This window comes from Varanus komodoensis, unplaced genomic scaffold (genome assembly GCF_004798865.1).
Source record: "Varanus komodoensis strain SLA01 unplaced genomic scaffold, ASM479886v1 scaffold102, whole genome shotgun sequence".
Lineage (NCBI taxonomy): Eukaryota > Metazoa > Chordata > Lepidosauria > Squamata > Varanidae > Varanus > Varanus komodoensis.
In genome coordinates this window covers 906,169-920,076 of record NW_025335279.1, presented here as the reverse complement: position 1 = coordinate 920,076, position 13,908 = coordinate 906,169, and the positions used below count along the sequence as shown (strand labels likewise).

At 43.6% G+C, this 13,908-nt stretch overlaps 1 protein-coding gene across 1 annotated transcript in view; it reads right to left on the bottom strand.

The window, feature by feature from the left end:
* Positions 1-3,385: 3,385 nt before the first annotated feature.
* The window catches only part of LOC123017777 (complement C4-like), a 65,349-nt gene continuing 54,826 nt past the window's right edge, over positions 3,386-13,908 (bottom strand). Inside the window, exons 35-41 of the mRNA XM_044419346.1 lie at positions 12,825-12,899; positions 11,261-11,366; positions 10,390-10,479; positions 8,189-8,281; positions 7,360-7,443; positions 5,791-5,923; positions 3,386-4,737 (exon numbers count right to left, since the gene is read on the bottom strand). Of these exons, the coding sequence (XP_044275281.1) occupies positions 4,596-4,737; positions 5,791-5,923; positions 7,360-7,443; positions 8,189-8,281; positions 10,390-10,479; positions 11,261-11,366; positions 12,825-12,899 (723 nt within the window). The 3' untranslated portion in view covers positions 3,386-4,595. The remainder of the gene's footprint in view (positions 4,738-5,790; positions 5,924-7,359; positions 7,444-8,188; positions 8,282-10,389; positions 10,480-11,260; positions 11,367-12,824; positions 12,900-13,908) is intronic.

The window sequence follows — 13,908 nt, the reverse complement described above, 5'->3', positions numbered from 1 at the left end:
CTACTTCTTGATATGTTCCCCCACCTGCTCATACATCCCATGTTCATGCTAATAAGCCCATTACCTTTGAGAGGTGTGTCAGTTATTATTCATAAGCCTGTTAAGCGTGCGCTTTACTTCCTAGGAGTTCACTAGTTCATCTTGACCTTCATCAGTCTTGCCTTGTGACCACTTATCTCCTAAAACTACTGGGAGGATGAGATAGGGAATAGCCAACTTTCTTCCAAGCCAATTATCTTTTTTGCCAGTTGCCAAAAGACAATTGCTTACTATCTTCTACAAAAGCAATAGTTCAACCATTCCCTACAATTCCCCACTTCTTTTCTTCAGAACTTTGATGTGAGAAATACTATTCTTCTTGTACTCATACTTAGTTATACTACATATTAATTCACCTTTGTTTGCTTACCTTAGTAACTAATTCAAACCTGTCTACTTACTTCTACTTCCTATTTATATTTCCTTCCTATCTCTTTATACTGCTCCTTACTCTGGCCTTTGGCCTTATAAGGTCTGGTCTTTAGTAATCCATCATTCTTCTGCTTAGTAACAGTAATTTTCCTTCTCTCACAGTATGCCTTTTATTAGTTTATTGTTTTATTGTAATTGTGATTTGTGTTTTTATATTGTATTACGTGGTTTTATTGTAACCTGCTCAGGGAGCCTTATGGCTAATGGGGCAGCTTAGAAATTCAATAATAATGTTGTAATTTAAAATGGCACACACAGTGGAGACTGAACTGGTCAATGCATCATTTTCCTTTATCGCACACCAAGTCTCTGGGTCATTTGGCACCATGGACCTCTTAGCATATTAGGAACTGCCCATTTTGCCTCTCCATCAAAAAATCCCTGTTTGGAGAACATATGGGCCTCCAGATGTGGCTGGATTCCACCTCTAATGGGCCCCAGCCAGGTTTAGCCACAGGGGAGGTTGGTCGCTCCTGTCTCCTTTACAACACCACCCAGAAGCAACCCTTTAACATTCAGTCACGCCCAGAATGAATTGCAGAACGCAGCAGTCACACTGTTCATTTTGCTGGGCTTCATGAAGAGATAGCCTCTTTCTCCGAATTTATTATTGATGATGGATGCAGTGTCTTCTGTTTTATTTTATTTATTTATTTATTAAAACATTTTTATGCCGCCCCATTTGCCGAAGCCTCGGGGCGGCTTACAACAATAAATTAGATCCACTAATCTGTTTGCCACTGAAGTTCTGGGAACTTGTTTGAGACCCTCTCTCATCTCATAAGAGGTGGCCCAGGTAAGGCTGGCTTGCATGAGGGAGGGTGAAAAGACAGGTTACGAGGAGCCAGGGGTGGAGGTATATTTCAGATGCAAGCTATGGACTTCTCTACAGGAGGCTTTTAATCCCACCATTTTAGTTGGGGTTCTGCTTCTGGATTCTTTGCAGAATTAAGAGTGGCTCCTTTACTTTCATTTTTTTCCTTGGATTTTTCTCTTCTTTGTTCTGCTGCACCACAGAAATACACGAGCATCTCATCCTGGTCCACTTCACCATTTTGAGATGTTATACTTTCCTCAGTCTAAGAAAATCCATGGAAGTACTTAGAAAGCATGAGAGAGGCCCTGGAAGATGCCAGCACTGTGTAAAGTACCTGCAGCTACTGTGAGGAACCATCTGCCAGTCTTTTGACTGCAAATATCTAATTCTCATCAACAAACAATTGAACTCAAAGTCTGAAATCACCCATAATGTGTGTGTGTGTTTCAGATTTAGTTTTCCTCCTTCAGTGTTCTTTGACCATTGGGATGCGGCTATGCAAGTTAGAGAAGAGAGGTGGTGATGCTTCAGCTGGGAACTGAGGGACTTCTGCAAGGATGGGGGTTCTCCCAGTCCAAACCTAATTCTTTCAGGCACCACCTTCTTCATGTGTCAAAACCGAATGAGATATGTATCTTTAGTCAAGATAAATCTTTTATTTATTTATTTTTCGATTTATATCCTGCCTTTTTCCTACAAAGGGCTCAGGGCAGCTTACATCATTCTCCTCCTCCATCTTATCCCCACAACAACCCTGTGAGGTAGGTTGGGCTGAGAGACTGTGACTGGCCCAGAGTCACCCAGTTGGCTCCATGGCTGAGTGGGGACTAGAACCCAGATCATCTGAGTCCCAGTCCCATGCTCTTAACCACTGCACCACACTGGCTCTTGAAGTAGTAAATCTTAAAAAAGATTCTCCAAATTTCTTTTGCAAACCTTGGGGTTCCACTGAGTCTATTACATTGCTGTTTTGCGTGGACGGAGCTGCATGGCTTCATAAGGACTGGCACTCAGAGAACTATGATTGATACTAGTATGTAGGGTGCTTTTAGTATTCTGGGTTTTGGTGTGATATGAAGACGACTCATCCTGTTTGTAAGGTTTGATGCCAAGGATTAAAGAATCCATCCCTTAATGGTGGCTTAGGAATTATTTCAGATGGATGAATAAATAGAATTTTCTGATAAATGAGGGGAGTATCTTTCCAAAATAATTGATTGAGGGTACAACCTTTGGGCTTTCTGATACTATCTGGGGGGTCATAGGAATATTCATACTTAACTACGAGTGTTCAGTAAGACCTATTGATTTGTGCCTCGCCCCTTCATTCAGGTGTTGCTTGAGGTCCTTCCTCTTCAACTCTATCTTAAAGTGAGTTCATAATCACAATACTTGATGAAACGCCCCTCTCAGCCACAATCCACCTGGACGCTACGATCGAGACCTGGAGCTTGCCTCCAAGGGAGGCTGGATTGGTGCCAGCAAGGAAGATGGCCTTCTCAGTGGCAGCCCCCTTATTATGGCAGACACTCTGGACAGAGGCTAACTTGGCACAAACTCCACTATTGTTTTGGTACCAGGTTAAGACTGTCCTCTACAACAGCACACTTAATTAGGCTTAATATTATATTATATTGGGGCTTATGTTAGCTGCTTAAAAAGTCTTGCAATTTATTTTGCATTGCCACTGTAACTTTTTAATTTTTGTTCTGTAATTTTAATGTATTACATTACTTAATATTATCTGTATTTTATTGTGCTGTTGTAATTTATCCAGAGAGCCTCAGCTGTTGGGTGGTGTAGAAATAAAATTAATAGTTGTAGTAATAATAATAATCAGTTGTCGTTTTGAAGAGCAGCTTCTTAATCTATGATGTACTTACTAATGTCACGTATATTACACAACAGCCATAGCTTTCTGGACAGTTTACAACAGCATTATGTGGGCCATGAACGATCAGCCTGCAGGCCAAAATATCTAAAGGCTCACAACCTCCATCATTCTTAGCCAGCTGCATGCAATAGGACTTTTTGGCCTAAACGTCTAGAAGGCAACCAGTTGCCAACCCCCGATGTAAAAAACTGAATGAAGCAAAATTAGAGGACAATACTTTTTATTGCACAAAAAAGCAGTTTAGAATAGTGCAAATATGTTGTGAGGCATACAGGTATGTTGTAATCAATAGCACTCATGGCAAAATGCTTTTTAAAAAGGAACAGGATTAAGAGGGCTCCTTCTTTGGGTCAACTATTGTCACACATCTCTGAACACTTTTCATGCACAGACAAACGTTTTTGTTCAAGCTTATGCATGTGGCTGATGTCAGGCAGTACTTTGCAGAATGATCACTTTTAATGATGGCAACAGTTCCTAGAAATAGGTCTATTTCAGTCAAACGAGCTGTGGGCAAGCATTTTCCTGTTTCTATGAATGCACAGCAATACATATATCATTGGTAGCTGCTTGCCATTTTGGCTGCCGAATAAAAAAAATACAAGGCATCACACAACTTTTAAACCGGGGTGGGCCATACCTAGAATCATAGAAGAGTGGAGTTGGAAGGGGCTTGCCTTTTTCTTCCTTTTCAGAGCAGCTCTGAGGGCAAGATCAAAGGCAGATGGGAGGCATCCAAAAATGCCAGTATATTTTAGCTTAAAGCTCTTACTGCCAGGAACTAAACTTTAGGAGAGGTATAACAATCTTTTAGAATGGAAGAAAGTGCATAAAAACCGAGTAGTCACAAAACAATTAGCAGACAATTGATAGGAAGGGGGTATGGCCATGAGAAGGAGGTGTGCCTGTCTGTGGAAACATGGATGGCCAGACCTAGCCTATAGATTGGAAGTTCCTCACTTCTATTTTAAGCGTGTGGGTCTGCTTTCATACAAGGCACTTCATTTTTTTCTAAGACATTATTACTTTCATTTTGTCAAAACACCATTTCCATGGTGAGTGAAAGGGTTCTGAAATTTTGCACAAGCCCTCTAGCTGAAGAGAGCCTCTCCAGTTCAGGGATGAGATACCCCTGAGTGCCAATTGCTGAGGGCACCAAGCAAGGCAGCTCTCAGTTAGCCCTGCTTCCTGAGTTCCCAAAAGGACCAGGTGGACATTTGGTCCTAGTACAAGAAGGCTCGTCTTATATCCTTAAACCCTCCAAGCATAAATCATCACATGCCAAATTATCTATCAAGTGGGGATTTGGGCTGCTTTCTGGCATCTCTGAATCCACCGACATTGAATCCAGCAAAATTTAAGGTGCATCAGAATGGGCAAAAGCACAGGTGGTGCTGGTCCAGGTCCTTGGGCTCAGCTGCGGCAGCCATTCATAGCAAAAGAAGTGGTGAACTTCTGGAGTTGAGCACAGGTGTTGCGGTGCCGGGTGGCCTGACACTGAAGGGGTTTTGGTACCTCCTCCACCCAGGAGTTCCTATCCAGCAGGTACTGAGGGCTGTAGAAAGGCAGGATTAGAATGCAGACAAATCCTACTCAGGAAACTGCTTTAGACTGAGTGAAGCCTATCCCAGTATTGTCAACATGGATGGGCAGCAGTGGGATTTAGGTGGGATTTTTTCCTCGCCCTGTGTGGAGATGCCAAAGAATCGAAGCAGAGGCTTTCTGCTTGCAAAGCACATTCTTTGCCACTGAGCTACAGCTTAATCCTGATCCCCAGTTTAAAAAAAAATATGCTGAAGGGTTAAGATGCATGCAGCTTGGCAAATGACTATTCTCACATTTGCATTTACACGAACAACATCGTTGTGAGGGGAAGAGGAGGCAAAAGCAGTACTGGTGGAGTGCAAGGATGTTTAACTCTCCCTGTACCACTGATTCTCCAAATCAATGCCCCTCCCCCTCCCAAGTGGTGCTTCTATCTGCATTTGAGTGTTGGCTCTGGGAAGAAAGAGGCAGCCCAGCATTTGCAGGGGGAAGCCTTAAGCTTGCTGATTCTCTGAGGGAGGACAGCAGAGCTCCGGTCTCCCTAACAGTTGTGCAGAAGAGGGAATTTTGGGAGGCACAGCTTGTTCTGCAGGGCAGAGAAAAGGGGCCCTGGCTGAAATCCCCTCTTCGACCCAACTGTAAAGGGCGCAGGAGCCCCACTGCTCTCAGTTTCATTGGGTATTTCATTCTGCCCCCATCTCCACCCTCGGAGGTTGCCAGCAAGCATGGCTTCCTCCCCATAAACACCTTGCAGGGCACTGAAATCTGCATAGTGATTCCTAGTGATTCCTCGACGGCAGTTCCAGTGCCTCTGCCCATTCCTGGGCATGTAGCCAGGTATGTATGGGGGAGGCTGTTCACCCTCAGTACTGTCCGCCTCCGCTTTTTACAAGCAAGTAAGACAAGGAAGAGTTCGCAATTTTGCTTTTAAATGGCCCACAGACCAGCTGAACTGACCCAGTCTACTTTTTTGGCCGCCCTGCACTTAAATACCTGGCCCTTCCATCGTCCACTAGACACACGATTTCACCCCGCCCCACACGGCACGCTGCTCTTGACCTACCGGCTCTGAGGATCCTGAGTTTCCCCATCATGTCCCATCAGGAGATATTCACTGCCTGTGGACAAGCGTGTGCGACACGCTGCTCGCACCACAAAGCGTCTGGTGCTTTTAGTGGAGATGTCAACATCTGCAGCTAGAGAGGAGGAAAGAATTAATAGTCAAGGTGTGGGAGCAGCACATGGTCTGGCACCAGTAGCTGATGAGTAGCATCGCTGAAGAAGCTAACTGGGAGCAGACCTGATCAATGAATTTTTCATTTCTCCTTGCTTTTGCTTTTTTATCCTTCAATTGAAAAAATGCCTCAGTCAGTTTTTGGAACTTTGCACTGCTGAAGGAGTTTACTTTGCTTTTATCTTTGTTTCTATTCTCTTAAGTATTTGATCTTACATTTTTTGTAATTCATGGTTTTAAGTGTTCTTTTGTAAACTACCTAAGCCAGCTTTGTGTATTGTCATGGTGGTTTTCCTGTAGTTTGTGGGAAGGGCCTGAACTGGGTTGGAGCCATAGCAGAAGGGAGCCGGGACTGAACCCTTTTGCCTGCTGGGGTCGCAAAAAGAATCAGCCGCTCTCACACATCCACCTGCTATTCACAACAGGTGGAACAGGCCCCTTCGTCTCAGGAGAAGCTTTCCACCATTGCAAAGCGCACATATACAAAGGGTTCTGAAGCTCTGCAGAAGGAAGCAGGAAGAGGCAGCTGGCTTGCTTGTCTCTCCCCCCTGTCCAGTTTCTGCTTTCCTGCCCTGCTCACCTATTCATGCTTGCTGAATCTTGACCTCTTACTGTTTGATTCTTTTTCTTAGACCTTTGGGAGTGTGACCAGAACTTTTACCCTTGCCTTGCTTAGACCCACCCTGGCCTGTTACTACAGGGATGGGAAACATCTGTGTGTGGGTGGGTGCCTTTTCTCTGTTGTGGGTTTCTTGGTAGGAATGGCCATGACTGAAGCTAACAGTGAGCAGAGTCCCCATCGTCCCCATCCACTCTGCCGCTTTTTCCCTCTCCTTTTTCACGTTCCTCCACCCGCACCCCCTCCCCCATCCAATGGGCTGCCAAGAAAGAGACAAATTGTTTTTGTAAGAAATCTAAACTTGTGGAGAGATTTTGAAATTAGACCTAGAAAAGCCTAAAATTAGCCTGAGGACTGCAGACTGCCAATCCCTGTGTTAAAGGATTTTGCTTAGAATTATCCTTTTTTTTTTAAGTGATTTTTCAAATTTAATTTTTATTGCAATTTAAAAAAACCAAACCACATCATAGAGAAAAAAGGCAAAATAGGTTAAAATATTACAATTTTTGGATAATATTTATAAGGACAAAGTCCTTTCTGGGTTGTATATCCTTATATATTAAGATATAGCAAAATGTACTACTGTTGTTAAAAATAGTTACACATACATTTTAGCAAAGACAGCCCAAATATCCATGTATTAATCCATTTGTTTTGATTTTTTCCGGCAAGAAAGCTCTGCATTTATTATTTATTTCATTTCTATACTACCCTACAGATGAAACTCTCTGGATGAGGTATAACATAGTATTTAAAAGACTGTCCCTAAAGACACTTACTGAACTTCAAGACCTCTAGGATCTCAACTTCATAGATACGAAAGGCACTTTCTTTGCTCTCACGCTCCACTCGAACTCGGAATGCTGTGGATAAAAGACAAAAGATTGTAGTAAGTAGGAAAATTACTTGAGGGAACCCAGTAAAACAAGAACTGATTATATAATGCACGTTGCTTTGTGTGCTGTTTCTCCGAAAAGGAGTCTGTATATTCTGTAAAGAAATAAAAATGTGCAGACAAGAGAAGCTATCCAGATCTAATGGCAGAGGCTACTGATCAAGATGGATTTGATAATATGAACCTCTTTTTGGACTTACACACTTTTCTGCAAAAGGCTATTAATCTGTTGATCTACTTTTCATTTTATCTCAATATTAAGATCAAAGCACTAAATGAACTTTTCCTTTCCTGCTGTTCTGCTACATAACCTCTAGGTGGCAATCTATGATACTCTGCAATATTAATTCTTTCACATCAAAAATAATATCACATTTTTCCAGCAAAAAAAGCCTCTCAAAAACTGCTGTTTATACAGAAACAAAACTGGAGGGACAACAGTGTTCTCTAAGGAACCAACCGTGAACGAAGAATGATGAACACACAGCAAATGGCTCATACAGGAAATATTTAAGTTAGATCAGCACACAAGTACAGAGCTGAAAGTAGGCTGTATGAGAAGCAGAAAAGAAGCCAAGAAACATAACCAAGAGGATTGGACAAAATTGAACAGGCTTTGTGTGTTGCAGTGACAGGAAGTACGTGAGGGAACAGCCAAGATGAGCCGGGCTAGAAAGGATGGGGCCTCAGTTTCCAGGACTGAACCCTCTTACCATAATGTATGATGGGAATGTAACATGCGAAGTCGACACGAGCGTCTTCTGTAAGAGCATCCTCAAGGGTATGCTTCAAACGTGGGCAGGCCCCTGCGCAGGAAGGGAAAAGACCGGTCACATTTCTCGGGCTGGTTTTCAGGACATTAGTGCAACATGGCTGTGAGATGCAACCAACTTCTCTAGGAGGGACAGGGCAAGGGCTCGGTGGTCTTAATGCAGACAGCAGAGAGACCCCAGACACCTGGATTCTCAGAGCCTTTCCAGATGTTGGTTTTCTGAGTGCTGCTCAGAAAGGTAATCCGGAGGGCAGATGTTCTAACAGCACTCTTGCCATCAATGCTAGCTGCATGAAGGTGTGGCTTGGCCTGTGGGAGATGCCTCTTTCCAATGCTATCCCTGCGACATTGGACAGGTGGTGTGACATTCCACAGATCAGGACTGCGGGGTCAAATTCACGCCATCTGAAGTCTCCAAATGGCCATGTCCCTCCCCCTAACCCCACCCTTTGCCTCCAGCCACAGACTGTTTGGTAGTCCCCCAGCTTTTGTGCAGCATTTTCTGAAAGGTTGAAAGGCCCTTCCTCTGCGGCTCAGTTATTGGTAATAAGAGCTTTAAGCTAAAATATGTTGCTGTTTCTTTTCCTTTTTGCTTTTGGTTTCCATCCCCTTTGCCTTTGGTTCCACCCATTACTGGGATATGGCCCCCAAGGACTTATCTGAAATGGAAGGCAGTCCCACCACTGCAATAAATTCTGTAAGGAACCAACATCCTCACTAATACACCTTCCACAACTACTCTCCTAGATTGCACCAAACCAGAGATAAGGGAGCATTCCTGAATGCAGACTGAGGTAGGCCACATCTTCTGCCAGAATGCAATGTTGTAGTCATGCTCATTGGGTTCATAAAACAGTAGAGCTGGAAGGGGCCATGAAGGTCATCTGGTCTACCCCCCTGATGTTGCAGGACACCACGTTATACCATCCCACTCAGATGGCTGCCCAGTTTCACCTTGAATGACTCTAGTGTGGGAGAGGCCACAACCTCTCTGGGCAACTGGTTCTACTGCCATAGTGCTCTGACAGTGAGAAAACTTTTCCTGATGTCCGGCCTGAATCTGTTTTGTCGCAACTTGAGTTGATTATTGTGTCCTACACTATGGTATCAGCAAGAAGAGATCTGGACCTTCCTCTTTGTGACAGCCTTTGAAGTACTTATAGACTGATATTCTTCAGATTTCTCAAGGCGAACATGCCCAGGTCTTGGAGTCTCTCCTCATAGGGCAGTGTTTCCAAAATCTGGATCCTTTTTGTTGCCCTAGTCCGGACCTTTTCTAATTTCTCTACATCTTTCTTAAATCTTGGTGCCCAGAACTGGATACAGTATTCCAGATGAGGTCTGACTGGTGAGGAGCTTCTAACTTCTCATGATTTGGAAGTAATACTTCTGTTAATGCATCCCAAAATAGCATTTGCCCTTTTTGCAACTGCATTGCATTGTTAGCTCATATTTAGCCTGTTGTCCACAATAACTCCAAGGTCTTTTTCAGTTCTGTTGAGACCCACATATTCCCCATCTTATATTGATGCATTTGGTTTCTTTTTCTGAGGTGGAGGACTTGTCCCCATTGAATTTCACCCTTTTGCTTTCAGCCCAGCATTCCTGTTTATCAAGATTGCCCCAGATCTTCATTCTGTCTTCTAGGGTGTTTGCTATTCCACTCAGTTTTGTGTCATCTGCAAATCTGATTATCTTTCCTTGTACTTCCTCATCTAAGTCATTAATAAAAATGTTGAAGAGTACTGGGCCTAGGACAGAACCCTGCAGCACCCCACTAGTTACCTCCCTCCAGTTTGAGAAGATGCCATTGATGAGCACTCTTTGTATCCGATTTAGCAGCCAATTTTGGATCCACCTAATAGTTTTTCTGTCTAGTCCACTTTTTGCTAACTTGTTTATCAGAATGTCATGGGGCACTATGTTGATAGCTTTGGTAAAGTTAAGGTAGATTATGTCCACAATGTTCCCTCTGTCTTTTTGGGAGGTTACCCAGTCAAAAAGTGAGATTAAATGGGGTTGTTTTAGTGAGCCTTAATTCACACTCCTGTTTTGTCATCTGGAACTCCTTGAGTGGCAAGTTCATACTGACAATCTTGATCAGGGACACTCAGAAGCCTAAAGCCAGCCCAGCAATCTTACCTTCAGCACATTGGCAGACATCATCTGAGCACAGTGCAGACACATACTGAGGATTATTGGGGGCACCATAGAAAATGTTACAGCGCTTGTCTGTAGGGAAAAGAATTGTTCCAGAAAAACAGTGAGTGTGTAACAGATAAAGGATGCTGCTAAGTTTAGTCACTCAATTTGTAAGACAGGGAAAGCATTCATGGAAAGCTAATTTCTAAGGTGCAGGGAAAATGTGTGTGCAGGTTTGGGCAAATAAAAGGAAAAATCTTGAATAGGGCCCATTATGTATAAAGGTTGGCAGATAGTTCAGTACAAAATGTTATGGTTTTTCATTCCTTTTTTGGCAGCATATTCATAATAGAAGTTCATAGTGAATGTAGCTTGAAGGTTTACAAGAGTTTCCTAAGTGATTATTAATACCTTCAAGGCTGTTTGAACTCTAGTTTTATCTATGGTTTGTTCCAGCCAGGTTGGAATTTTGGAAATAGTTCACATTTACATGCTGCACTTGAAAAACTGTTACTTGGGTTTATTTATAATGCTTAAATAGTTAACCTGGTGCCCCCCCCCAAATGTTTTGGATCACGACTCCCATAATCCCAGACTTCTGGACATTGGTACAACAAGGACACATATGAGGGTTGCCAACATATTTAAGATATTTTAGTTGACTAATCACCTGCTTCTTACACAATTCAATTTAAATGCATCTGCTAAAACCTCTAACCTTTAAGGATAGAGAAGGATGAGACGATTTAAGAAAGAAAAGATCGCCCTTATTTCTCTACTGTGACCAGCAAGCCCTGACAAGGCAATGCTGGGCCCCCCCTGCAAAGATGCGCCAGCCTGTCACTGGGAAACTCCCTTTGCCCTTGTTTACCAGGTTCATAAAAGTCATAGATGGTGGCACTGGATGGCTGGAGCTTTCCCACAGGCACAGTCTGCTTGGCTCTAAACACGATACATTCACGGCCAGAGTCTGGCACCTGTACACAAATAATATATATAACAACAGCAGTTACTTTATAGCCTCCTTTTCTTTCAAACGTCAAGTCCACTAGCATCAAAATGACAACAACAAAACCAAAACAAATAGGAAGCAATGCAGCAAGTAAACAAGAAAACCAAGAAAACGCCTGTGATGTCCTGGTAGTACCAAGTCAGCCCACTGGTGAAAAATCCCAGTGGGACAGAAAAAATAATAATATTGTGCCACCTGCTTTATGTAGCTAAGGACTCCAGCTGGTTGTTCAAAGACAAAGGAGATTGCCTAGCCCAAACATCTGCTCTTCCCATTGGCTAACGACAGGATAGCCCTGCAGTCCCATCCCCAAATGACATGGCCCTCTTTCTTTTCTTCCCCTTTTATTTTTACAGAGTGGGTGAGTGTGGAGCAAAGCACCCGTCTGTCATGCCCGAGATCTTCATCCTGTAGGACCCAGAGCTGGCAGAGATGGTGGCTTATGCAAGTGACTGGAGCTTTGCTCCACATGTGCAACCTCCCCCCCAAAAAGTAAGAGAGGAGAAAGGAAATATGCTCTGACCACTGACACTGCTGGCAGTACTTGATAACAGGGCAAGACCAACCACAAGCAGCCGTGGGAAAGTGGGCTCCTTTTTTCTGCGCTTCTTAGAGCTTAACCCTGTATGACCCTAAGGGGCCAGGTTATCAAGAAACACCTCATCTCATACGTACCCACACAGCGCCTGTGGTCATCTTTGGGGTCCTTCTCCAAAGAAGGTGCAGGGGGTGGCTATCAGGGGGAGGGCCTTTTTGTTTGCAGCACCCTGGCTGTGGAATGAGCTCCCCAAAGAGGTGCGCCTGGTGCCGATTTTGTATTCTTTTCAGCGCCAGGTGAAAAGCCAGTTTAACTTTTTAACTTTAGCTTTAATATTGCACTGGATTCCATACTGCTGCTATGCTTCCGTGCTGATTCAGTTGCAATTGCTGTGGTTTTCTTGTTTTATGTTGATTTTTGTTGGTGTGTTTTTAACTTTTTTCGCTGCCCAGAGAGCCTTGGACAGTTCGCTTCCTGCCATGCAGTAAGGGGCATGTAGGAAATGAGAGAAAGCAGTGCAGTGGTGGGATGGGTCCCAGAGGGCAACACGGCCAGGGCCCCTTCAAACTGAGTGGTACCACATATTGGACCTTTGCAAGTCCAGAATGATATCATCACCAGACCATTCCCTGTCACTGGAACATGTTATCTTCTGGATCCTGGTTGGATCCGTCTATTTAAAAGTTTGTTTTTAAAAAGTATCTTTTGCTCTACCATTTGGTTTCTGGGCAGCTTGCATGCTGGACTAGATTGCTCATCCGTCCTAGCCAACAGGGCCACTGGGGATGCTGGGGTTGTAGTCTGACCAATCTGAACTGAAACAAGTTGGGGAAAGCTCCCCTCCTGCCTCTTTCCTCCTTATGTCCTCTAGCAAGAGCCTCTCACCGATTCGATGTAGAGCAGTAACCGCTGTCCTTGGATCTCCCAGTGGCTGATGTATTGATCTGGAACATCTCGCAGCTGCAGTCATGAGCAAGAGACACAAATGAAACAAAACAAGCTGTTTCCCTGAAAAGAAGCTACCTGTCCAGGATTGCATGCAAATGGCCTCTCAAAATTCTCCACCCTCACAGGGGAGAGAAATTGGAGGCAACATTTCACAGAATTTCTATGCAAAGCAGAGAATTTCTCCAGCAGTTTCTCAGAGACATGGCTCAACATTAACAGTGGCAAGTGGACAGCTTCTTTCTTTCTTCCGAAGGTTTTATTTATATGGAAGTGGAGCTGCACCTGTGCTGGCAGTATGACCACCATTTTGTGTCATCCACAATGCTCTACACAATGCTTTAAATTAGCATAATTCCATGACATTGTATGTGGATGGACAAAAACTGACAGAGAGAGAGAGAGAGAGACAGACAGACAGACAGAGACAGAGAGATAATCCAAAGAAAGTTTGTAAAATAGCGCTGCTTTTCTAAGGGGCTGAGAGGAAAAAAAAACTCAGCAATTTTCTCACAAAAATGTATTTGGAAGAATTTCAGCTTGGCTCTAGGCATGACGTTTTAAGTGGTGTAAGTAATGGACTGACAAGGCAAGAATGTATATCGGCTGATTTGTAGGCAGCTGCCAAGGGCCAATTGCCAAGCTGTCAATTGAAAAGCACAGGTACAATGGGGAAAAGGCACCCAAAACAGAGGTGGGTTGGGACAGGAGCAGGATGACAATCTCCCCCTCTTAATGATGTAACCCTTTCCATCTTAAGAGACAGTTCACTGTCTTCCGCCTTTTCAACACTCCCCTGAGTCCAGAAAGGGGGAATGGTAGCTCTCTACCCTCTTCTTGTGGCTTTTTTTCAGAGTGGTAAATTTGGAGGTGTAAATTTCCCCTCCATTTACTTCCCAGCCATTAAATTTGTGTATATTTCTCTGCTGTTTTTGAGAATTGTCAGGTAACTGCAGTGGTAAAGGAGCTGTGAGAAGGGGTAAGAGAGTTAGTATCTCCTCTTTCACGATTTCCTGGAGCACTG